Source organism: Pteropus medius, unplaced genomic scaffold, assembly GCF_902729225.1.
Source record: "Pteropus medius unplaced genomic scaffold, Ma_sr-lr_union100, whole genome shotgun sequence".
Lineage (NCBI taxonomy): Eukaryota > Metazoa > Chordata > Mammalia > Chiroptera > Pteropodidae > Pteropus > Pteropus medius.
The window spans coordinates 2,554,096-2,581,952 of record NW_024354500.1 but is presented as its reverse complement, the minus strand read 5'-3'; the positions used below and the strand labels follow the sequence as shown (position 1 = coordinate 2,581,952).

At 32.4% G+C, this 27,857-nt stretch overlaps 1 protein-coding gene across 1 annotated transcript; it reads left to right on the top strand.

Moving 5' to 3' along the window:
* The first annotated feature begins 902 nt into the window (after positions 1-902).
* Positions 903-27,344, top strand: UFL1 (UFM1 specific ligase 1). The gene is made up of 19 exons (XM_039852920.1): positions 903-1,061; positions 2,160-2,305; positions 2,986-3,014; positions 3,622-3,719; positions 4,270-4,384; positions 6,337-6,467; positions 11,621-11,679; positions 13,532-13,678; positions 14,984-15,159; positions 16,375-16,554; positions 18,253-18,373; positions 19,367-19,483; positions 22,517-22,634; positions 23,744-23,910; positions 23,995-24,125; positions 24,916-24,996; positions 25,348-25,433; positions 25,960-26,140; positions 26,746-27,344. Exons 1-19 carry the CDS (start codon positions 985-987, stop codon positions 26,962-26,964), a joined length of 2,379 nt encoding a protein of 792 aa, XP_039708854.1. The 5' UTR covers positions 903-984; the 3' UTR covers positions 26,965-27,344.
* Positions 27,345-27,857: the final 513 nt, after the last annotated feature.

Genomic DNA, 27,857 nt, shown 5'->3' with positions numbered 1-27,857 from the left:
CATTTTAAATAAAACTGGGAACTTTATTAGACAGGTACACTTATTGTATTAGATTTGAGTCACCCAGAATAAGATACTGTAATAGGAAAATACCTGAACTAACCTCCTTTCATCAAGGGCATGTAGCTAAAAGGATTTTTTTTTTTTTAAGTGAAGGGCAAAGTATAAAAGAAAAAGAGAACAAGAAAGTTACTCCAGAATAAACATCTATTTTATCTACTTTTTACTGATTTCAATGTAGGGGAAGGCAAAATAAACATTCTTCTTGCTTACTCCATTTCATCCATACCCATAATAACTTCTTACCTTATGTTTATAATTCTTCATTATTTGACGGGGCTAATCATCCCCCTAAGAGAAAAAAGAAAAGCTCTAGATACCTGAAGGCAATTCCCAACCTTTACGGTAATCAAAAAAAAAAAAAAAGTTATTGCCTTCAGTAGTGTTCCCCACTTGTCTCCTAAAAAGTGTATCCGCTCTGAGCCCTCGTAAAAATTAACAAGATTCCGTATACAAAAGAGGACTGACGGTTAACAGCCTGAGAAGAGAAGATGCTAATTGCAGGAACAGGAACACCTCCTCCTTGCCCTCTCCATCCCCAAAAAACAAATGGAGGACAGAAGAAAAAGAAAAGTGGTGAATTTGATTACCAATGCGCGGAAACTTTTGGAATCACGCAAACACAGACTAAAGTAACACTTTGCTAACTTGGCCCCTCCTACATACCACCCGCAGCCTGGCAGAGACTCACAGTTCAGTTCACAGCAAGTCACGCCCCGCTCCTACTGCCAAGGACGCATTTCCTGGGCTGGTGGGAGGAGCTGCAGCTCTTCCGACCTGCCCCCTGGCGCGCGACGCGCGCGTTTGCTCTCTGCGTCGCGGAGGAGTTTCTTGTCCCTCCGCGCAGCCCGTTCCGCCTAGGCTCGCGTTGTCTTTGGGCTGACGTGTCCGCTCTTCCGCGGCGGCTTGGCGTGTAGGGCCGCGATGGCGGATGCCTGGGAAGAGATCAGGCGGTTGGCGGCTGACTTCCAGCGGGCGCAGTTCGCCGAGGCTACGCAGAGGTGCCTGACCCTCCCTCTCTTTTGAGGCGTCCAAAAATAGCCCCGGGGCGGCCACTCCATCATCGGAAGCCTCGGGTCTCTGGCCCTCGGCCCCGGACCTTCCCAGACTGTCACTGTTGCCGCCACACCCGTAATTACCCAGCCTGGATTGTGGTCCTATACGTTCTTAGCTGGGAAGCCCAAAACCTGTTGAACCCCCATCCGTACCCCAGCCAGGTGCTAGCGTGCCCCGCCCCCACGATGGCCTAGGCTGGAGCCTTCAAGCTGTCACAGTGTCCCTCATCCTTACCTGTCATCAAGTCGTGGCATCATTGCCCTTTATACACTTCCTAATCTAGAATGAGATTGAAAAGAGGGATTAACCCCAAATTACAGTACTTTGCGAATACTGTGTTGACTCTTAAAACATTTTGCCTTTTTGCCCAGAACAGATAATGCTAGGCTAGAGCCATGGTCCCATCTGTCATTTTTAGGGGCTCCCGGACATTGACATTTACTACAAAGCCACTAATTTGGGGGGAATGTGTTTAGAGCACTCTAACTGCTTTTTAGCAGTACACATAGATAATGCTAATAGAATCCTTGTTTATCCGTTGTCTATGTCTTGCCTTCGGTGTTTTTATTTCGGGCTGAAAAATTTAATCCCTTGATCCTGTATTTTGTAGCACAGAGCAAACTAGAGCACATACGGTACTTAAGTGCTTGGGTAACTAACAGTTGCAGTTATGGTTTTCCTAGGCCAGATCTCTTGCTTTGTAAGAATGTAGAGCAGAGTTTTTTCCTGCCTAAATTTTATGTCCTCACTTTTCTATTCAGATTTAAAGATTAGAAGTAGGGCTAGAAGAGAGCAAACTTGAAACCCATAATAGAATGACTCGTACATGTTTTAAGTTGATGTAAACCTGCTTACTCCCAAGTGTTCTTTTTTTTATTTTACTTACTAAATTAGGATTGTTATGCTAATATGAGATATAGATTTTGTAATATAGAACCTAGTGACTCTTACCCAAACTTTTTTTAAAAGCCCATCTTCATAGTCTATTAATTTTATTGAGCACCAAATGTATCGACTGCATTTTTAAAACTTGTTTCCTTCAGATTGTCAGAGCGGAACTGCATTGAGATTGTGAATAAATTGATTGCTCAGAAACAGCTAGAAGTAGTTCACACACTTGATGGGAAGGAATATGTTACTCCAGCACAAATTAGTAAAGAAATGAGAGATGAACTACATGTCCGAGGTGGTAAGTAATTTCTTAGTTTTTTTTCCTTCTGATCTTCCGAAGGGAAAAAAAACCTTAAAGCCATAAATGATAAATTATTTGGAGATTATAGGATACCCTCTCAATTATCAATATGATAGCTTAATATTTTTAACAGGTCAGGTAAACATGAGCATATAATTTAAGTGTCGTCAAATATTTTCACTTTACAAAATAGCATTATTTTGAATTATGAGTCTGTACGTGAATCAGTTGTTTCTTTTCATGGTTTATCAATTTGTTGCATGACTAATATTGGTTATAATGTGGAATATTTAACAGATTTTCATTTACTAATAGGTGGAAGTCTACCAATTTTAAATAATTGACAAAATATTTATTTAGTTGATATTTCTTTGGTCACAGAAGATAAATTGTGAAGGGAGATAAATACCCCAGTAGGTCTGGTCAACTTGTGTATCAATCGATGCTTGTAATTGGCCTGATGTGACAAATGATACTTTGGAAATAAATTATTGCCTATTCCTTCAGCCATGAATATTTATGCAGCTAATGGTGTGTATTTGAAGACATTAATTATTGTGGATGTATGTCCTTTGTAGAAGGACTTTGTACAAAATGTAAATCTGTTGGCATTTACAGTTTTTGGCTAGCGTGTACTTATACATGATTTAAAATAAATGAATGTTCTTCCTTTAAAGGTCGAGTAAACATTGTTGATCTGCAACAGGTAAATTTATAATTTGTAAAAATTTTCCTTTGATTTCTCAGTTTTTTGATACTATGAATTTTTTTAATGCCTTAAGTATTCACTAATACAGATATCAGACTTCGTAAGTTTGTGAAGAATTAAATTTCTCACTGATAACATTGAATCCATTTAGTAAGTCCTGATATATTGAATCAGGGTAATTACAAAGTTTATGTAATTTTAGGAAAAAAATTACTAGTTTCATGTTTACTTGTTTTTAGTATGTGCAATAGAGAAATATTTGAAAAGGAGAAGGTATTTTTAGAAAATATAAGTGCACGTGTTATCAGCAACTTACAGTATATACGAAAAGCTGGTGAATCTTGTGTGAAACAGTACCTATGATATGAAAATGTCACTTTTTAACACAAACTTTCCTAGCAAGTTTAAGTGTAATTTTTCAGAAATGAAAATAAATAAGCAATATGCCTCTGATTTTTTATTTGACTGAGGTTTTTAACAATATTTCACATCAATTTGAAATCCAACTAAGAGTAAATTTTTAAACGATAGCTCTAAATATATAATTTTGAACTTAAGGAATAATATGAACTTATCACTAATAGAATTTGTATATATTTTCCAGGTAATTAATGTGGACCTGACTCATATTGAAAATAGAATTGGTGACATTGTTAAATCAGAAAAGCATGTTCAACTAGTGTTGGGACAACTGATAGATGAGTAAGTACAATATCTAAGAGCACTTTATTGTGTTTCTTTTTTTAAAAAAATAGTGTTTATATTTAAATTTAGAACAATTATGATCAGTTCAGTATTTTGTTTAGAACTCTTACAGTGCTGACTTTTATTATAAGGATAATTGTACCTAAAAAGTAAGTGCTTAATTGTGTGGAGTACTTGGAAATAACATACTTTGATATTTTTCTATTATCTTAAAGCAACACAAAGCATTATTATTATAGTCTTTCCTATATGATCTTAACTCTGAAAGCAAATTTGTTCCAACAATATTAATAAAAAATGACTGCAGAATTTCCATTATTTAAAAAAAAATTCCAACATTTATCATTTAATTAACCTTACATTCAGTTACATTGATAAGAAAATAAATGTTTTTCAGAACATGAGTAATGAATAGTGTTTACCTAAACGTACCTTATTTATTAATTTTGGGGCATACCTTATTGCAACAGAAATTAAACATAAACAATAGAGGAAAACCATTTCATTAATCCTAATTAGTTGTTTTTGTTTTTGTTATTACTATTAGGAACTATTTGGATCGGTTAGCAGAGGAGGTAAATGATAAATTGCAAGAAAGTGGTCAGGTAACCATATCAGAACTATGTAAAACCTATGATCTTCCTGGAAACTTTCTGACACAGGTATTTTTTTCTTAATAATATAATATTTTTTTTAGAAAAAATAAAGAATTTTAATGGGAGAGAAAAACTAGACTGACTTACCATTAACTGATTTTTTGCATGCGATTATTGTTGTTGTAGCAACATATTTGGGGGATAGTTCTTATACATTGATGGCTCTGATGAGACTGTTTAGAAATGATTATTATCTTCCTGAACCTAGAGACACCCTAAAAACAATTAATAGACTAAGTTGTAAGCCTACTTTGATGCAATAGCAAGGATACCATTAGTGCATAGGTTTATTTAATGATTCTAATATCAACTGTACAAGAAACTTTAACCAGTATAGCTACAATTCTGATTGCCCAGTTGTATTTTAAGAAGTAACTAATGACGATTATAATTTAGAGGGGGTGCTACTGGCATCTGTGGTGTAAAGGTCAGGGATGCTGCTAAATATCCTACAATGCATAGGACGTCCCCCCAGCAAAGAATTTTCTTGCCCAAAATGTCAATAGTACCACCATATTTTGATGCCACTTTTTTCCTCTAAACTGTCAGTGTGATTGGAAGAAGAACCAAGGAATCTCTCATAGCCTCTTAATTAATTTTAGATACTAGTGTCAATACTGAAATACTTTGATTTATAGCATAATAGCAGTACTACATGAAAATAGAGGCTATTTTCTTGTTTATTTTCTTTTTTCTTAAAATAGTTTGACATTTTGGAGTTAAATAAACCTTTGTTTGAATTCTATCTCTGCCACTGCTTAGATATTCAATATTAGAAAGATTATTTCATCTCTACATATCTGTAAAATGGGAATAATTGTCTTTTTCGTAGACTTCAATGAGGTTATATACATGGTATACCTAATGAAATGTCTAGCACAGTGGAGACACTCAATAAATGATGGTTTTGTTTTGTACTTACTGAAACAAATAAAAGAAAAGCAAAATCTCTTTTTAAGTATATATCAGTTTAAGGCAATCCAGTTTACAAAAATTTACCAAACCTTAATTACATGAAATTAATATATAATATGAACAGATTTACTCACCCATTTTAAAGGAGTGATTTCTCTAATTGTTTCTAAAATACCACTTAGGGTATAGATCTATTTTACATAAAATTTTAAAAGCCTAAGTTCTATTTTAAATAAATACATGTTAATCACAGAAGGTTAAAAATATATTTTAAATACTTTTTTAAAGTATCAGAATAGAGCTAAATGATTTCTTATAAAACTATGCTACTGATACATTTTGGAAATGTATATGGTTTCTTAATGTTTGAAAAGCATTTTTCTATATCATAAAAGTATCAGCTTGGCTGTTTTAATTAGATTTAACTTATTTGGAGATGTGAAAGATGTCCAGACTTATTTCAGATATCCCCGACTCCAGCCATAGTGTAGCTGTGGAGAAACACTCTCTTGAGGTTACTAAGAAATCAGTTTTTCTGCCAGTGTAAATCTCTGGACACAGATAACTTGTTAATATTTTCATCAAAGAAGATAATTTTTCAGATCTTGTATTTCCCTAGTTTGCAACATCTTGGAATAACATTTATTTCTCTCTGTTAGTATTAGAAGCTGCAGAGGGGGTCTTCTCCGGGGCCCATGTGTATGTCTTGGCTGTCTGTATGTTTCAAACTGCTTATATCTAGAAAAGTGGTTAATCAGTCATTTTTATTTTATATTAGAAATAGCCCTTATTAGCAAGTAACATAACTTTTTAATATATCAGCTATTTGACCCTTTCAGTCTCGATTCTGCCATGAGATTATGAAATTTCCTAGACTCTAAATCTTGGTTTTAGCTTATATATCTTATTTATGCTTGTTGAAATTTCTCAGTAGTATGATTAATACAACATCAGCATGCAGCATGACTTCAGTAAGACTATACAGATACATCTGTGTAATTTTGTTCGTTAAAATTAATAAAAATTTGCTGCTTTATCCTCAGGCACTAACTCAGCGACTAGGTAGAATTATTAATGGACACATTGATCTTGATAACAGAGGAGTAATATTTACTGAAGCTTTTGTAGCTCGACATAAAGCACGCATCCGTGGACTGTTCAGTGCTGTTACTCGGTAAGCATGTTTTAAATTCTACATATTTTTTGATCGTGGTTTGCATTTTTTCTTTCTAGCATATTTTTTTTAAGAATAATTTCATTTAGGGCCCCAGTTTATTAAACAAATATGGGAGTGGGGATTCCAGAGTCCTGGAATATCGCTGAACTATCTCTAATCCACATCTTCTCCTCCCTACCTCCAACACCTGCATGTCTCCAGATGCACTTCTTCAGGATATTCAGATCAGTATATAAAATCACCCTGGATCATGGAAAGAGTATGTGGTTTAAAGTCAGATGTCCTTGGGTCATAGCTCCATCACACAGTAACCATATGACCTTGAGCGGATAAGTCAGTCACTTAACTTTGGACATCAGATGGGCCTAGATGATTTTAGAACCCTTTTTATCAAATAACACTACAATTGTAATGAATAACAGTGTTGCTTTCAAAATTACTTCAACTTTTCTAAAATAAGAGTTTCTGAAAAGTTTTGGGCCTATGTGACAAACTCCATTGTGGAACTAAGAAACCTACATTCTCAATTATCTTCTCTCCTTTGTCATTAACTTTATCTCAGTGGTGTTTGGGTCCCACCAGCTTTTAAATATGTCCAACTGCTCTCATTTTAAAACAATCAAACCTCTCTCAACCCCATATTCCACTGCATATATTTTGTTTGTTTCTTAAAGTAAACCGTCTCAAGAGTTGTCTAATTTACTATCTCAGTTTTTTTACCTTCTGTCACTTCTCAACTCACCCATCTGGCTTCCACCACAAAACAATGATATCAGTATCATTGAATCTAATGGGTACATTCTGTCCTTATTTTACTTGATTTTGCAGCAGCATTTAACTCAATTACATCTTCCTTGAAATGTTCTCATTCCTTTTTTTTTTTAATACCACACTTTATTGGTTTCTTCTTATCTCTTTTGGCTGTACCTTCTACGTCACCTTTTCTGGCTCTTCCTCCTTTCCGTAGCCTTTAAATTTTGCTTCAGGCTGTCTTTTCAGTCCTGCACTTTTACTAGGTGATTTTACCTTTCTTTTAAATTCCAGACTCATGCAGAGCATCTATACTAAAATGTTTTACAAATGCCTCAAATTCAACATATTTTAAATAACTCACTATTCCTGAGGTATCTTACTCCTACTCCACCTGAATTAATTCTTCCACTTTTGTTTCTATTACCAGTTATGTTAATCATTTGCTTGATTTTGCCAGAAATCTGGGAGTCAGTCTTTCTAATAATTTCTCTCTCTTACCCTCCTTTCCAGAACACTACGTCTTTTGAATTCTGTGTTTTAAATATTTATGTAATCATTACATCTCTGATATCACCGTTCCCACCATTTCAGTCCATTTTTTTACCTGGACTATTTTAGTAGTTTTCTAACCACACTTTTTTCTACACTTATTACCTTCCACACATTTTTTGCATGACAGCCACAGTAATTTCTTTTTGTCTTTCAACAAATCAAAAGCATTTCTTGAACACCTCATACATGAAAGGCACTGGTGGTACTAAAGACTAGAAGGTTAGATGGGAGAGCTTGCAATCTAATGCGATAATTTTATTTTAATATATATAATAATTTCTCACAGCAGAGTTACAAAAGAAGCTTTGTTTTTCTTCTCCATTTGAGAGGAAGTTGCTGATACGATGTCCCATCATTACAAATACTTTAGTCTGTATTTGCTGCAAACAAGGGCATTGTTTTATATAACTATCATACAACATCAAAATCAGAAAATCGACTTGACATTGACACATTACTACTATCCAGTCCTTAGATCCCATTCATGTTTTACCAATTGTTCCAATAATGATCTTTATAGAAAAAAGGATCACATGTTGCATATAATTGTCATGTCTCCTTAGTCACCTTCAATCTGCAACACTTGCATGTTTTTTCCTTGACTTTCATGACCTTGAGACTTTTGAAGGTCTTATGCCAGTTATTTTGTAGAATGTTCAATTTTGTTTGTCTGATGTTCTTTTCATATGCATCTTTGGCAGGAATGTCACAGAAGTGTTTCTGTGTTCTTGTTATTCAGTCTTATCAGATGGCATACAATTTAGATTTTTTTCCAGTTATTGGTGATGTGAGTTGCAACTTCTTAATCAGGAGATATCTGCTAGGCTACTTATAATGATACTTATTTTTTCCTTTCTAATTAAATATTTATGGGGAGGCAATTTGAGATTATGTAAGTTATCCTGCTTTTCCTCAAATTTTTAGTTTATTTATATCACTATGGACTCATGGTCCCCCAATTTATTCACTGGATTATTATTGATTATTATCATTAGTATTTAGATTTTCAAATTGGCTCTGGTTGAGCTAGTGGCAGGCCCTTTGGGCTCTCTCCTGTGTACTTTTGACATGTCCCCATCATTCTTAGAGCACTTATTTTCTTTCTCACACAAAAAGTTTGAGGCTCAGTTCATACTTTCCCTGTCTCAACCATTTTCCCAAGGAGCCCTGGTTCCTTTTAGTAGAGTATAGTATTTAGAAACCAAGATCTGGACACTGGATTGCTTATTGCTATTTGGTTGTCACTACTCTCAAGCCTTCTCAGCAGACAAGCTAAGGATACACATAGACACATGTATGTATGTGTGTATATATATATATTTTTTTTTCTATCTTTATGTGTATCAAAATCTATGAGTTTACACCAGTACCACTAATTCCCTTTCAATACCATAAGTTTTGTTCTAGTTTTCTTCTTTCTCGTATTTGTAATTCCCTTCTCTGACTGTAAGAAGCCTAGCTTCTGTTATCTTTAATATATTTGCTTATTTGGTTAATTCTTTTTTTATTTGAATGATCTCCCATTGCTGCTACAACTCTTATTCCTGTGTGGATGCCCTCCTTACTCCACACAGGCTCTGATAGCTTATACCAGAGATAAACTAATTATCTACTAACAAAGGAAACTAGTAAGAGTAGTTGTTTCTGGGAGTGGAGCTGAGAAGCTGAGTGGTAGGAATGGAAGGAGCTCCGTTGTGTAACTTTCTGTACCCTATGTATTTATTACTTAGTCAAAAGATAAAAATTAAAAATATATTTTTCCTATTGACAATTTTTTGAGTAATTATTGCAGTGAGTGTAGTTATTAGATATAGCAAATAATATTTTTTTGTGATTCGTAGTAGCGCTGAGTTTCTCTGTGTGGAGATATTATCAAACCATAAGGGCAAAACAAATTTTGAGCCTTTAAAGATGTCGCTGTGTGATTCCCAGGTACTTCCATTTAATGCACCATATGTTAACATATGCCTCTTAAAATATAAGGAACCACCCCACTTTTCTTATCTAACTTCAGAGAAAATACCTGTACCTCAGATTTGAAAAGGATTGATATTTATTATTATTATTGGTAGCCAGAAAGAAGAGCAGGAAGTAATTAGAAGAATGAGATATGCAAGTGTACTAAACTACATTGTATTCCAAATTAAAATAACAGTTTAACAGCTAAGTTCCATTGTACCAAAAAAAAAGCTAGAAATGTGCAATTCAATTAAACATTTAATGAACACCCACAATAAGTTATGCACCCAGAAATTTTAAGATAATGTCCTTCAAAGAGCCTTCTACATTTCTGTAAGGATGTGTTCAGACAGAAGGGAACAGAAAGCACACAGAAAACAAAACATAAGAAAGCTGTAATCATTACAAGATAAGCAGAGGAGAGCAGAATACCTAATTGGATCTAATTGGTTTGGGTACTCAGATAATTTAGCTGAAAAATTTGAGTAAAACAAGTTAATAAAAAACAAATTAATCCATACTTTAATTTAGTTAAAATAATAATTTAGTCAAAAAATCCTCAAACACAGGGTTTTAAGTATCAGTTCTATCCAGACAACTGTTTTTGCTCTCCCAAATTCATCAAAGAGAAAATTGATAACATCTCAAGTAAACAATAGAGGATCAACTAGTTGGAATAACTTAAAAGTCTCTTAATTAAATAGACTAAACCTAAACCAGAGAACAAGTGTGATTGGCTTAAAATGAATAGGGAAAAAAATTATAGTCAGAAAAAGTCTAGATCTTTTTTTTCTATAGATTCCTTACTTAAAAAAAAAAAAAAAATTAGAAAGACTGTCACAGAGATCTGCCCAAAATAAATGAAAATATTTGCCCACACAAAGACATGAACACAAATGTTTATAGCAGCACTATTCATGATAGCCCCAAAATGGAAACAACCCAAATGTTCATCAGCTGATGAATTGATAAACCAATTGTGGTATGTCCATACAACATAATGCTGTTCAGCAATAAAAAGGAATGAATATTGGTTCATACTTCATTGTGCATGAACCTCAAAAACATGCTAAGTGAAAGAAGCAAGACACAAGAGATCACATATTGATTCCACTTATATGAAATCTCTAGAAGTGGAAAATTATAGAGGCAGAAAGTAGATCAGTGTTACTCTAGGTCTAAGGGTACCAACAGGAAATAACTGCAAACATTTATGAAGAAATTTTTTGGGTGATGGAAACGTTCTAAAACTGGATTGTAGCGATATACTCAATATACTCAACTCTGTATATTTATCAAGATCTTTGAATTGTATACTTGCAATTGGTTGGATTTATGATTAGCAAATTATACCTCATTAAAGGTGTTTTTAAAAAGATGCATAGTCATTACAGAAAATATTGATAAGCAAAAAAAAAGATCATTTGAAGTGAATTCCTCCCAGTCATCCACCTAATCTGGGAGTGTATCATTTCAGATTCTTTTTTACATCTATAATCTCATTTTTCTTCAAATGTAGAGTTATATAATGTTCATTTGACTCTTCCCAGGTGAGGAGCCTCTTAGACGGAAAGAATATAGAATGAGGAAAAACAAACATACAATAAAGGGCAAGGCAGATAGTCAAGCATCACTAAATCTGAGGTGAAAATTGTGGTGGGAATGTAAATTGATCCGGGATTAGGAAAACAGATCCATTCCCTTGGTTTTTCAGTAGCATCATTCTTAGGATTAAGGATGTAAAACTTGATGCAATTTTTGCCTTCATTTTTTTCTTTTTAAATTAATTGGTGTTTTTCATAAATTAATTATCCTGGTTATTTTTTAGTTCACAAATATGTATAACTCTATAACAAGTAAGAAGTTTTTGTTTTCTTTCCATAAAGGCCTACAGCAGTGAATTCTTTGATTTCAAAATATGGATTTCAAGAGCAGCTTTTTTACTGTGAGTTTGCTTTAAATCGTATGCCACTTAATTAGCTATTAAATAGACTATCAATACAAAACTTACTAATTTAAAATTTTTACCTCTTAATCTTAAAACTTATATAAATAAAATATTTCTAGTTGAAAAGTTTCTCTATACCAATTTTTATGTATATGTCTGTTATACCCATCAAACATTTAGTGTTGGCTACCACCAGAGAGGTGGAATGAAAAAAATTGCATGTGCGTGTGTATGTGTGTGAAATACTGTTATGCACATACATATATAGAGATTTAAAATTATAGTATTAAGAATAATTTTCACTTTGTTTCTTACAGATTTTTACTAAATTTTCTTACATAGAACTGTTTCTCTAAGAAATAGTGTTTGTCTAAGAAATTTTTACAAAGAGTTTATAGCAGTAAAAATATATTCTTAGCATTCAAACAAAATAGTGATATCTCCAAAATAATCTTGGTTCATTACCTATTTTGTGTGTATGTTTGTGATGCTTTTTTGAGATATTCAGGGTTTCTTTAAAGCTTTGCTAGAATAATTTTTAAAAGTAATGATTTGATCTTTTGACTCAGATATCTGTGCAAATATAAGAATTAAAATGAGGAATGAAAAAATTCAAATATGAAACCAGAAATTAATTTTTATTTACTCTATTTTTCAGACTATGGAGTTAAAATTAAATTAAGACAAATTTAAAATTAAAATTTGATGGTATTTTGGAATCTACATAAATGAGATTTCATAATGCAAATTTCTTCAAGTAATTATTGGTCACTTGATTACTTTGGTCTGAATTTAGCATGAATTTCTGTTGTACAATCACAAAATTTAAAATTATGTGTTATAGTCTATTGAGAAATCTAGACTTTTCTAATGTATTCTAATTTGCTCAGCAGTGAAATTCTGAAATTCATATGTAAACTATTTTTTATTTCTGTTAAAGGCTAATTTTCATAAGCCTTCTTTGTACCAGGCATATTTTGAATGTGCTTGTCGATACACTTAGAAATAATTCTTTCCTATCTGCTTTTTTTAGGGGATTTTGATATGCAGTTTATGTTATCATTTAAATAAAACACATAAATTTGGTGTTAATGGCAGCACTATCTAGTTCTCAGAACAGCATCAATCTTTTGATATTGATGGTGGTGATGGTAGTGGTAATGATATTTAGTTAACATTTATGGAGTGCTTATTATATGCCAGCTACAGTTTCAAGCATTTTACTTGGAGACATAAGTAAAATGACTTGCCTGGTGTTTGTCAGCTAGTAGATGATAGAGTTGAGGTTTGGGCTTAGGCTACCTTCATCCACATCTATCCTCTTAACCAGGGCATTATACTTCTCTTATAGGTAGCATTAAAATGTATTGATTCCATTTAGACGGTGGAAATGCAATAACATAAAAATTTTCATGACTTTATTTCACACAGTTGATTCTAATATGATCTAGGTATCTTGATTTTTCTAAATATGAGAAAATTGAATTTGGTGACATTAGCGATTGTATATTATCTATTCTCAAGAGTATTTGGTCATCCCCTTATAAACAAATTATGAGATACATAATGGCATTTTTTTCCCCAAAATTATTCAAACTAAAAATTGTTATTAACTAGTTTGAGTTACAAGTTCAGCACCTTTACTGATTGCCAGAATTTTCTGAATTTATGACCTGAATATTCTCATAAATGACAGGAAAATTTTGTTTAAAATATAATATCTTCATTTACACAATTTAAACTTAAAATTGCCTTTCTAAGGATACGGTGACATTTTGTAAAATTTTGGAGGTTTTTTGAGATTTATACCTGTTGTGATTTATTTCTCTTCATTTGGTTTTGTTTTAAGCTGTGCTTGAGGAACTTGTTAATAGTGGACGCTTACGAGGCACTGTGGTTGGTGGGAGACAGGATAAGGCGGTGTTTGTCCCTGATATTTACTCCAGAACACAGAGTACTTGGGTGGATTCCTTTCTCAGGCAGAATGGCTATCTAGGTAACTATTTTTTTTTTTCTTTAAAACTAAAACTTCTTCCTAATACTAACAACATTCTAAAAAGTTTTGTATTAGCCCTGGGAGTATACATGCATTTTATTGTTATCCAGCAAATCATAATGGTTGTCTTTAAATGTAAAAGTAGTCACACTGCAGATTTTTGTGGACCTTGGAGCTAAGTTTAATTCCATAGTTATTGAACAGTTGTAGAAAGGCCAAAAGCTGGTATTGATTGTTACCAATCATTCAGTGATATGATACTATTACAACTTCAGGTATTTTTTTAATTCACAAAAAGTAATTAGATTTATTATATTTTATGAAGTTTGCCCAGTTTTTCAGTTATAATATGTTAGAAATATTTTATTGGTTATCAACTTTACAATGTTCATTTTTATTGGTTATCCAATACTTCAGAGACATTAAATTTATTCTAAAATTGGTTTCTGAAGTTCTGTCATTCAGATAAAGTAGGTTGATTGAATTTAGATATTAAAACAATTAGCAAATAAATATGTATAACTCACTTAGTTTAATTTTATAACCTAAGTCAAACCACATAAGAGATCAGATGCTTTCTCATTAATAAATCTGTATGTAAGTCATTAGTGTTCAAACATTTTAAATGCGTGGTGGAATACTGGGCGTGGCTTATATTTTCTTTACTTTCTGTAATGTACTTTTTAGTTTCTTCAACCATGGACATGGATTAGAACTTTGTTATAATTAGTTTTCTTAAATATAATTACTTGGGGATGGAAAGAGGACCGTAGGTATCTCCAATAACTTTAATGTTTGTAAATTTATGTCTTCATTTTTTACTTTTGTTTTATATACTGATTTTTTTACTAATTTAAATTAGACTGGAAAATTATTTTGTCCTAAGTTGCCTGATAAAACATTCACAAAATAAATTCCATTTCTTTACTTAACTGTAATAAGCAAAATAAATTCTAGTTTTTTCTTTACTTAAATTATTGCGTTCTCCTTTACCCCCCTTTCTACTTCTATTGCTCTATAGTTCTCATGTTTCCCTTTGACCCCTCAGTTGGAGAGGGAGTAACACAGCTAGGATTGAGGAAATACTGGAACCAATTTTTCTACAAATATGTCTAGTAATAAAAATTTGGGAAGGTAACATAAGCAGGGGATAGTTGTGGTACATTTCTATGCTTTATTATTAGAAAAAGAGAGAGAGAGAATACAGCGCATTCACAAAGAATAGGTTTTGGTAGAACTTTTTCCAAGATTTCTGAAAAATGTGAAAATTGACAACTCTGTTTCTACTTTACGATATATTTCTAGAATTTGATGCTTTGTCCAGACTTGGAATCCCAGATGCTGTGAGCTACATAAAAAAAAGATACAAGACTACACAACTCTTGTTTTTGAAAGCAGCTTGTGTTGGTCAGGGCCTGGTGGATCAGGTGGAAGCGTCAGCAGAGGAAGCCATCAGCTCTGGAACATGGGTTGATATCTCAGTATGTTTTTTTTCTTCTTAATTTTTCTTTAAACCAAAGACAACTGATATTTCACTAGTATATGGCCATTTCGAGAATTAGGATACATAAAGGTAGTCTTGGCTTTAGACCCAAATTCTAGCAGTCATTGTTATAACAAAAATAATTATTTTAAGCTTAAAGATTTTCTAGCTTTTGAAGTAGGGCTTTCTAGCTTTTTATATATGGATAGTCAACATCCAGAATTCTATAAATCTCAAAGCAAACAAGCAAACAATATAACACTCATATTAGTCAGAAATTGATGAGACTTCTCACAGTCTTATCCAAGCATTTAAAACTTTACTGGCATCAGGCATTGTGTCACATTTGTTTATCCCTTATCCTTTAATCTCTGCTAATATATTAACACAATCTGCTTTAGCAGTGACAGTGTTTTACTTCAGCATACAGTATTAATGTGCCTTTATTATGCCAAAAAGATAAGTGTAAGTGCAATGAATGTAATAAGAGGCCAATTCATTATTTATCAGTCAGGGCCCAGACTCTTTATATAGCAGAAAATTCCTCATTTTGGATACACAAGTTCCCAGAGATTCCAGATATAATTGTTTGTTTATTTATTCAGCAAATTTTACTAAGTGCCTTCTGTGTGCCAGGCACCATTTTACTTGATGGGAATGTGGTATCCAGGTAACTTTCCTGCACTCAGGGAGGTGCACTTTCACTGGGGGTAAATAGTTAATGAAAATGATAATTTCAGAAACTAGAAAGAGCTAAAAAGAAATATATTTTGGAGGTAAAGTTATCAAGACTTGATGGTCGATTGTTTGTAGGTTTATGGGAAGAACTGAGTGTTATTTGTAGTTTTGGGACCTGACCAACTGAGTAGAGAGTATTACCACTAATTACGATGGGAGAAATGATGGGGAAGAATAGATGGGAGCTCAATGTCTGGGAGCATGGTGATGTAAATCAATATTGTTTTGGACACGTAAGTTTGAGATGCCTGTTCGCCATACAAGTAGGAAGTTTAGGGAATCAGTAGGATAGGATTCCAGAATTCAAAATGATGAAGAAAGCAGAAATATAATTTGGGACGTTATCAGCATATAGATGGTTACCTGAAAGCCACTGAATTTAGTGAGATCATCTAGGGAGAGCACATGTATAATAAATTGGTTTTCTGTATTGTATTGCATTAATACTTTATTTTCATTTTGTTTGTAATTCTAGCCTCTGCTACCCAGTTCTTTATCAGTTGAAGATGCTGCAATGTTGCTTCAACAAGTGATGAGAGCATTTAGCAAACAGCCTTCAGCTGTAGTCTTTAGTGACACTGTTGTAGTCAGTGAAAAATTTATAAATGACTGTACAGAACTGTTCAGTGAACTGATGCACCAAAAAGCTGAAAAGGTATGCCAGATTTCCTTTTACCTACTAATCTTAACAGTATTTTCACGTTAGAAATTTCTGATGTCTTTTGAAAAGTAGGGTAAGCTGTATACCCAAAAATGAACACTGTGTTTTATACATCATTTTCGTTTACTGCATCATTCCTTTTTATTTCCTCTCTTGGGTTTATTTTTCTCCTTCTTCATTCCCATCAGGACACATGATTTAGAACTTAGGGAGCTGAATTTGTGAATCGAATTCACGTAAATGAAACTATACACTTCACAATTCAGTCACCTGAGTATATTGATCCAACATTAAAATCCACAGAAACAATATTTTTGGATTATATGCATAAATATACAGTTTATCAATCACCACATAATATATTTACTTAATCGATCAGTCTCCTTAGTTTTAACCTATCCGGGGTGCACAAACCAGATAAATTACTGAGGAAAGAAAGTGTTTGTTACTATCAAAATTGATTAGTTCCTCAGAACAACTGCTGTCAAAGTGTTTAGAAGTAGAGACATACTCAAAACTCATGTTGCTAGTTAGCAGTGAATAGGTAAAACAAGCCCATTTGTCTTAGTTTGACTGCTAATCCATGAGGTTATTAAATATGTAAATAATTCGTATTTATCTATATTCCTTTAAAGCTCTTTAACAGTCTAAAAAAAATGAGATAATTTTCTCATTTGGGCTGCTAAGCAGCAGAGAGGAGTAAAAAGTAAACAGGATTGATATCAGCAAGCCTGAGCTCTAGTCTCAACTTGTTTACTCTCTGTTTGACTTTGGACAAATAAACTTCCAGTTTCCTCATCTTCAGAGAAAGGTTGGTGATGCCTGCTCTCGAAAAGATTAAATGTAAATAAAGGAAAAATGCATATAAAATGCTCTGATATGTGTCAGCTTCCATTTACTAAATGGCTGTATTATTATTTTTATTTATGACCTTTTGCTAAAATAAGAACTTAACATGGTTATCAGTTTTTATTTCCTTGTGCTTCTCATTCCAACCGCAAAAATAAATTCAGAAAGAAAAGAGATTCTGTTGTTTGAACTGTCAACATTCTAAACAGTTATTTTTGAAAATCAAAAAGGAAATAAACATTTTTAACATGAATATGGACTTTTGTCACTACAGATTTAAAACTTTTTTCTGTGATAAAGAAACAGTTTCTGAGCTGGGACATAGTTTATTGTTCTTAACATAAATTTTTAAAAGCAGAGGTCAAGAATGAGTCCAGAGGGAGAAAACAAGTTTATATCACTAAGTATGCAACTCACAATGCTCATTATGGAGGGGTGGGAGTGTGGCGATTTTACCTTTCTAGGAATTTCAGGTATCCAGGTATGGCACTGGACTTGGGAGTCTCAAAAAGAAAGAGAACAAGGGTCATCTGTTAGGCAGTGGTAAAACCAGCCAATACCAGCTGGTTTTAAAGATAGATAGCATCTGATGCTTTGTGGTCAGTTGTTCATTGACCAGATAGGATTTCTTATTAGCTAATAATAAATACAAAAAGCCATGAATAGCAAAGAAAAACTAATTTTTGGCAAAGAGAAATAGTCTCAGTGTCAACTGTGAGACGAATCTCTGATTCTTAGCAATGAAATCAAACAATTAAGATGTGAGTATATAAACAACTTTTATTTTATGTTTTTTGTAATACTGTATATTTTTGCCTACCAAAAAAGCATGTTTTATTTCAGGAAATGAAAAATAATCCTGTTCATTTAATCACTGAAGAAGATCTGAAACAAGTCTCTATTTTAGAAAACATTAATACAAGTAAAAAGGATAAAAAAGATGAACGAAGAAGGAAAGCAACAGGTAATGAATTATTAAATAAGATTCAAAGATGAGTTTTTTGTTGTAGTGAACTCTACATTTGTTAGGTCCTTTTAAAGCCCTTTTATTTAGTTGATTTATCTTTAACTGATAATATTAACCAAATCTTTTGCTAATAATTAAATTTTGATTATAAAAATGGAAATAGTAATTGCTTATCTGTGTTTTATTTGTGAGAACCAAGTTAATTTTATGATGTGGCCCATCTCCACTTGTTCTCCCCATCAGCGTTTATTTTTCAGCCCAGTAACCTTTTTTATTATTATTTTGATTCTCATACGGCAAGTTTGAGTTTACCTCAAGGCCTTTGCACTAGCTGTTTCCTCTACCGGGAATGTACTCCTCTGAACTTCAAGTAATGGTTCCCTCTTGTCATTCAGAGATCAACTTTAAATGTCAGTTTCTCAGAGAGGCCTCCATAACCACCCAGAATGATAGACACAGTCACTCTCCACCATATTATCTTGTTGGGTGGTGGAGAGAATCAGAATGTCTCCTGTAAATATGGGTAATCATTTTTTAACCAATAAGACAAAACCAAGTATAATTAAATTTGTGAAGTACTGTAACAGGGCATATGAGGCTGTGGTAACAGAGATGAGCAAATGAGGGCACATTTATTTTGGGAAAGGTAGAAAAGTTGAGGTAAGGAAATTGGTTTGGCCAAGAAGAAGTCAGACAAAGCTACAAAAAAGAGGTGTCATTAGAGAAGGAAGAAGAGACTACGTTTACTGCAGGTAGGCTGCCTGAGTTAGTTGATAAAATTTAAGAGATTTCATATTTTATTAATTTTTTATTGATTGAATTTATAATATTTTTATTTTAATAAAGAAGCTTTGACTTTAAAAAGTGGCTAAAAGTTTACTTGGCTTTTATTTTTGTGCTGTAAAGTTAAATATGACAATATAATGTCATCATTTTCTAAAAAAGTAGTAATTAAGTTAAGAAATACTAACTAATGACATTTTCTACCAGAGGGCAGTGGGAGTGTGAGAGGAGGAGGTGGTAGCAATGCCAGAGAGTACAAAATTAAAAAAATCAAGAAGAAAGGAAGAAAAGATGATGACAGTGATGATGAATCATCTCACACTGGTTAGTAGTATTTTATTCTTCCTTTGCACATGCATGATTTTTTTAACATACTTTCTTAAGATGCATACAGTTAGGTATATATGCTTATACAGGAAGTCCTTGCTTTGCACAGTTTCGGTGAGCATAAATTTTAGTTACGACAGTTTGGTTAAATGACATTAGTCCTCCAACAACATGGTTCATATTTCAATTACTAGGGTACATTAACTGTAATTGTATAAAGTACTAACTTCGCTGTTAGCTTCTCAGCCCACAAATTATCACATAAATAACAGATGTGCATCACGATCTATAACAATCACATTATTCATTTCAAAGTTTGTCAGCAATTGATCATTGAGCATATCTTACTCACTTTATGCACAGACAACAAAGCATGTAGTTGTGTTGCTTTCTTGTTTCCCAGTGATAAATCCATGTGACATTTTTCAACAATGGATAATCAAAAGATGGAATTGGCCAACTAAGATGAAAGTGTAGCAAGTAAATGAAAAGTGGTAACACTGGAAATAAAATATGAATCAAGAATAAATGGAGTTATAGAAAAAGTAGCTGACTGTGGGAATGTTGACATTGCCACTATTCAGGGGACTCTAGCTATACAGCAGGAGGAACTTGGTAAAAGCGCACTTATTGATGTAAATGAGGAAAGTGGTTGTGACAAAAAGGGTGAAAATGTCTTACGGGATATGAAGTTGGCAAAAAACTACCTATTAAAAGTATTCTCAGAGGTATTTCATGACATGGAAAGGGCAAAGGATTAAATATTAGAAGCTGATCTAGAGTTAAAAAAGGCGTATGATGACTTGCCAAGGCATAGTAAAATTGCTTTGTATTGCAAGGGTGAGGGGAAGGCAAGCACTATTCTTGATAAGTTCTTTGCAAAGAAATAAAACACTTTCATTGTCAGTGTTTCTGATGAGCTAAATTATAGTGTGCTAAATTATAAATACTAGTATTATTTCTCTTTTCCCATTATTTATAACCACCAGTAACAGCTTTTAATGTTTCCATAAACATTAAAAAGTCACAGAACAATCATAAATTTTCTCCATTGTTTATTAAGAACACATCGCATAGTTTCAGCTTGCATGGTCATTTTTATGGTCTCCCACTGCTTTGCAAAACAAATTATAATGTTTTATGAAATGTATATTTCTGCAAATTTAAGTAGGAAACATTAATTTATACGTGTTTAATTTTTATGGGTAATACCTAATTGGTTAGTGGCTTCTATCTAAAGGGGAGAATTAAGTATATTAATCTTTCTTTTCTCATGCTTGTTAGTATTTGGTGTGGTTAAGATAGCAAGAGACATCTTACTTTATTTTTCTAAATAAAATTATGATATTTTATGTTTCTATTTTTTAAAAAATTAATTTAATTTTTGATACCTACCTCCTTTTCCCTAGCGGGGGAGGAGGGGACGGGGGAAGAAAATTTGAAATGATGATAATTTGAAATTTTTATTCTACTTTCCACAGTTCATTATATATGGGTTAGAGCTGGGAGATATAGATATCAATGACATAGGTTTGGCTATTAATGTGCTACTACTTGTAATAACACAGTTGTTTTAAGATCTATCTTTAAAGTAGATTCTAAGATAAAAATAACTGCTGTTCTCGTGCACAAAACAATACTAATCAAAGGAAAACTACCTTCATAGGAATTACTAGCTCTACCCTTATTTTAAATAGTATTAAGACTATCCTATGTGGGTTTTAACTTTTCATTGATAAATGGGTTTCCCTGTTCTTCAGATGCCGTAGGAATAGGAGTGAAGATTCATTTAAGAAAAAATTTCTCTAATATCTGTGGCCTTGAGTAATTATTAAATGAGGCATGCAATACTCCTTTTGTACATAGATTATGGAGAGGGGCTATAAAAGTATAGTAAAGCCATTCTACCTAAAAAAAAAAAAAAGTAATTTCATTGCTTTTGAAAAATGGTTTTGTTATAATGTCTGAAATGGGGGATGTAATTAGGTTCTCAGCTAAAATACAGGATCAACTCAAGGCAAAAGATTATTAGAAGGAAATGCAGTGTAATAACTTTAAATGCTATAGGAAGCAAACAGAAGTCAGAAACTATATGGTTTGAAATATCAGGAATGGATAGCCAATCTCAAAAAGAAAGAATACTCGTCTATTCTAAAACTGTGATCTCAACTTCTTACGTCTTGATGCATAGTGAAAAATGATTTTTGAGCCATTTTATTTTTATTTCTTTTCTAAAGTTTCATTTTTAAAGTGAGTACCTAATTTAGCTGGAAATAATTACTTTCATACTTTTATAATTAATAAAGGAGAGATTGCTAGCTTTATCTGTAATCTGTACTTTTCCAAGTAAATGAGTAGACATAATATTTCCACAGTGATTTCCATTACAATTGCTGCATACAAATTTTCCTTGGTATAGGATTATTTTCATGAGAGCAAAAATAAATTATGGGTATAAAATTATGAGGGTTTTTTTTTAATATCTGCTTTTGCAAAACGATAATTTTTAGCTTAATTCTACTTGAGTTGTGGTTCACACGATTATAAAGACTTTTCCTGAAGATTTTGTATAAATTCTAAGGATGATTTGATTTTTATTAAGTATTCATTTTTATAAGAAGGAAATTCTGCTCAGTATTCATTGTTCAACAAAGAGAATTTATCCTTTCCTAAAAGATTTTTTCCATCCACTTGATCATTTTGATTTCTAAATATTTGCATCATCCAAGTTAGATCAAGCGAAAATCATCTTTATTATTTTCTGAATGACCTGTAGAAAATATTCATTAAATAAAGTTAGAAAATTATTATGTGAAATGCCACTGTATATCCTATTTTTAAAATTGTTTTCATAGGTTATTGTTATTTGACATTGGCAATTTTGTTGACATAAAATATCAGTCTTTACGGTAGGCAGTGAATGAATTACCAACTTATTAAATTTGTTAATGGAAGGTTATTTGCTTTTAGGTTGCTCATTTTTTGTTTTGTTTTTTATTGTTTTTTACTCGTTGCTCTTTTCTATTACAGGAAAGAAGAAGCCAGAGATCACTTTTATGTTCCAGGATGAGATTGAAGATTTTTTAAGAAAACACGTGCAAGATGCCCCTGAGGAGTTTATTTCTGAACTTGCTGAGTACTTAATAAAGCAAGTATAAAAACTTTTTTTTCTGTTTGATGATATAAATTCAGTGAGTTAGTAAATAAAAATTTACTAATTTTTACCAAGATGATAGAAAATATATATTAGGTATTTTCTTTTCAAAGCTTAGAATTTAATCTAGCCACCAAACTCCAGACTTTCTTTGCCTATAGAGGCATTTCAACAAACATTTAAGTGCTTTGGGAAATGAAAGAGGAGAATGTAGAGATGTCTTCATTTGCTGACCTTACAGTGCTAGTGGGACTGGCTGGTCTCTTCCATAGCATGAAAAGTAACATCTAAAAGGAAGAAAATATGATTTTCTATCAAGATTTGACATAGTACACTTTTAGGGAAAGGATAAAGTAACAGACTGCCTTTGAAGAGAATAAATTTAGACAGCACTAACTTGAAATGAGCCAGACTAAATTTATTTTTATACAGAAGTCAATGATACTGTGTCTAACTTGACTATAACTAACTAACGTGGTCTTCCCACAAGTTAGTCCCAATGCGTAAGCTGCTGTAAATGCAATCCAGGAGCCCAGTGCATCCAACTTTTAGAATTTAGAAATTTAGATTTTGTAGTGAGATTTTTAAAATTTTAAGAATATTTTTTGTGCATGAATCTATTACATAATCATTTTCATATATAAAAAATGAAATAACTACTAATCATTTGCCATTACTTCTTTAAATAATCTTTTCTGAGTTAAGCATAAAAAAGGTTTTTTCAAATACATCTTTATAGTTCTCTAGAAATTGAGAATTTAAGTTATTATTCCTGAGGATGGGGAACAGATTTATAGTTTACTGTTCTCCAGATTAACTATTAAAAGCTGCTTTGAGTTGAATTTGAAGTTTTTGTTATCGTTGATTTTTATTGTTTTTAGTGCAGTAACTTTGAGTACTTTACATTTGAGAAAAATAATCCATCTAAGTTATAATTCCTGAGATTGGAGGACAAATTCTTGTGAAGTATTCTCCAAATTAATCTTATTTATTTAAAAAAGTAGAGATCTTTTCTTAAGTCTATTTCCATAGGAGAAAATATTTTTTTATCTATGTAAATCCAGTATGCCTTAATAAACTAAATGTATTTATTTTGTGCACAGACCCCTTAATAAAATTTACCTCGAGGTGGTACGTTCAGTATTCATGTCTTCAACAACTTCTGCCTCTGGAACTGGCAGAAAGCGCACAATCAAGGACTTGCAAGAAGAGGTTTCAAACCTATACAATAATATTCGATTATTTGAAAAAGGGCTGAAGTTCTTTACAGGTATACTTAATACTATTTGTTTATTTATTGATACTCATAATTTTTCTTGGACATTCATTTTAATAAAGCTCCTTTATTTTTCAGATGATACACAGACTGCTCTTACCAAGCATTTGCTAAAGACTGTATGTACTGATGTCACTAATCTCATTTTCAACTTCTTAGCTTCGGATTTAATGATGGCAGTTGACGATCCTGCAGCCATTACAAGTGAAGTATGTTAGTGCTTTGCCACTCTTGATGTGTTTTGTTTTGCGACCTGAGCATATTTTATTTTTTCACATCTGAAACAGTCTAAAAGGGAAAGAAAATACAGGAAAGAGTTTTTTGGAAAAATATAAGATTTTTAGGCCAAATTTAGTACAATTTATATATAGTTCCTAGTCAGATTGGTAATATAAGCAGTCTATTAAAAGTTATGATGCTTAATTACTTTGGAATCAACTGTTTTATTTTTCTCTAATTATTGTTATGTCACATCTCTTTTTCCTACTGAGTTGCAATCCCCTTAACAATGTTCATGCCAGATTTCATAACTTTGCAGTCATTTTCATTTATTGACACTATCTCATTTCAATATTCAGACTAATTATAAAGAGAATTAATCTAATTTCTAAAGAGAATACACTTGTGCATGCACACTCTCTCCTCTCTCTTTTTTTCATCCTCTCATTTTCTTTTTATACTTCTGAAGCAGATAGGAGGAGTAGGGCTTCATCTAGCCTCTTTGACTGACTCTTGGCTAACTCTGATTTGAGAATGTTTTTAGCATAAAAAGTTTTTTTTAATATATCGTCTTTATAGTACTTTAGAGACTAAGAATTTAGCTTATTCCTTAGAATGGGGAACAGATTTATAGTGCAATACCTAAAATTCAAGAACAAAGATAAATTCCATTCAACATTCCGTTATAGTAATAAGTATACTTTTTTTGTTTCATTTTGTTTGTTTTTATATCCACCACATGTTAAAGATACAATACCTAAAAAATTTTTCCCCCCATAGGGAAGAAAAAAAATTTTAAGTAAATTATCAGAAGAAACTAAAGTAGCCCTCACAAAACTCCATAGCTCCCTGAATGAAAAGGTAAGTAAAGTTTGATTCTATTAGATATTGGAGCTAGAATTTGTGATCTTTGAGTAAATTTTTTATCAAAATAATTATAAACCAAATCTAAAACTAGTATTCTGCACTATCTTTCAAGTATATTCAGATACCTCTTTGGGAGGTGAAGGGGTAGGCCAAGCTGGAGGCAATTTATCTTCTTAAAGTCCTAAATTACAATTTAAAGTCCTAAATTATAATTTCAAATTTAATGAAAAAATTACCTTATTTAAAAATTATATTTCAGGTATAAAATTATAAAACAGTATTAAATGGCTGCATTTCTTTAGGCAACCTGTTTATAAAAGTAAATTGTATTAAATACCTTTTCAGAGCATAGAAGACTTTCTTTCTTGTCTGGATTCTGCAGCAGAAACTTGTGATATTATGGTAAAAAGGGGAGACAAAAAAAGGGAAAGGTAACATTGAATTAATCCATATTATTAATAAATTCTAAGATGTGTTATAATTCATGTCTGAAATGGAATATGACTATCTGAATCTTGCATAGATAACTGTTGTATGTAAATGGTTGTAGACTTTCAAGTATATTTAGTCTTAATATTCTTCAGTGTTTCTCTCTGACCTGTCTTGATTAGGTAGCAGAGTTCCTTAACCCCATAGTTGTTCAAGCCTGGGAACTTTTTATTAGCTTTGAGACCTTCTTTATAAGAAACGTATTTAAATCAGTGCACTTCTCTTTGATCCCCAGCAACTCAAAATAAAAAGCATACTTTGAGTATCCCTGCTATGTTGTTTTTTCTATCATTTTCTAGCGTATTTATTTATCCATGCCATTTAGGGTTATGTATGTCTATATCCCATATTTTAAAAGTCCCCTGAAATGTTTATAGAACTAGTTAATTAAACTAGAGAAGACAAAAATGAATACAGAAGGGAAGAACTGAAATTGGTGAAAATTTGTGTGTTTTTATTTTTGTTTAGGCAGATACTATTCCAGCATCGACAAGCATTGGCTGAACAGCTAAAAGTCACAGAAGACCCTGCTCTTATTCTGCACCTCACTTCAGTCCTGTTGTTTCAGTTCTCAACCCACAGCATGCTCCATGCACCTGGAAGATGTGTCCCTCAGATCATTGCTTTTCTTAGTAATAAAATTCCAGAGGTATTACATTTTCAATGCACTTAAAGCTTTTAAAGCTTTTAGATTCTGAATATTTTAAATGGATAGATATGAATCATTGTGAACACCAAGACATATTAACATCATTTTCTTGTCCCTATGAATTGAACAGCAAATTGAGAGACTGATTTTAAAAACTCAGTATAGCTCAAGAATCTTTTAGGGTCCTATAAGATCTATGGTCAAGATATTATGAATTTGGAAATTAAGCTTTCAGAAAAGTCATAATAATGTCCAGTCTTCCATTTCAGTTTATTCAGGTTTAACTCTCCTTCTAGGGCAAGCTCAAAAAGTCGTATTCTACATAAATTCTTCTGAGAAACTCCAGCTAAAAGTAATTTTGGCTTCTTTGAACTTCCATAGCACTTTGACTATATCTTTGATGATAGAACCTAGCTTAATCAACTATTAAAATAATCTGTATTTGTGTTTTCTCTCTCCTAAACTGTAAACTCCTTGAGAGCAAGGACCTTGCTTGATTCAGCTTTCTACCTGTATGGCCTATGATTTGTAAAGATGAAAACCTTTAATGTGTATTGGTTGAACAAATCCTACTTTGTTTTGTTAAGTCCTTTCTCTTTTCACAGGATCAGCATACTCTTTTGGTTAAGTATCAAGGTTTGGTTGTAAAGCATTTAGTTAATCAAAATAAGAAGACTGGGCCAGGAGATGATCCCTTGAGTGATGAATTAGACAAAGAACAAGAAGATATCACCAGTACTACTCGTAAAGAGCTTCAAGAACTTTCTTCATCTATTAAAGACCTTGTTCTCAAATCCAGAAAATCATCTGTGACAGAAGAGTAATAATATTAATTTACTTTTTCCATATAGAAAATATTTTCCCAAAGTTAGTGGTGAGTGGTTTTAAAAAAAAATATTCATAATCCTTGATCCCTGCAACAGCCCCTCCCACACACACAATTTAGTTAAAACAGTAGTATTATATTCAATGTAAATCTTATAAAAATGCAAACTTTTGTAAATTGTGTTCTCCACAGATTTCTTTTTGACATTATATTTCTAAAAATTATATATTTTAGGTTTATTTTCTTTCCAGATGCTGAGTGAAGAATAAATTTCCTGATATCTTTCATTTCTAGAAAAGAGCTCATTTGTTGTGTTATTAGATTTCAAGCAACATTATTATATTTATACATATTAGAAACTTAAAAAGTGGTCTTTTTAAAAAAAAAGGAAAAAACTCTCCACATTTCAAAACCAAAAATTGCATATTTTATTCTAAAATTAATAGAGAATGCTTCAAACTTAAAATATAGAAATTTGCAAAATATGTATACATATATTTTTTATCACCTTGCCGTTATTTCCGGCAGATTATCCCGTCTCCTCCACAGAAGTGAATTTATGTGATTGAGGGCTTAAGGGATGCAGAAGAACACCTAGCGGAGCTCTATTCTAAAACAAGATGCTAACAAGAGTAAGAGAAAAAATAAAACACTGCTAGTAGGCGTAAGTCACATTTTAACATTGAGATAACTAAAAATTTTGTGCACATATTTTTCTTTAACCCAGGTTGCATTTCTAAATTTCGTTTAATATATCAGTAGTCACTCTAGCACCTAATTGTTGTAGGGTGGTTTATAAGTACATTTAAATCACTGAAACTCTTTTTTTCAAAAACTGAAATCCTTTTAAAAAGAGGTATTCTTGTTTTCTAAAGATTATTAGTAGTTACA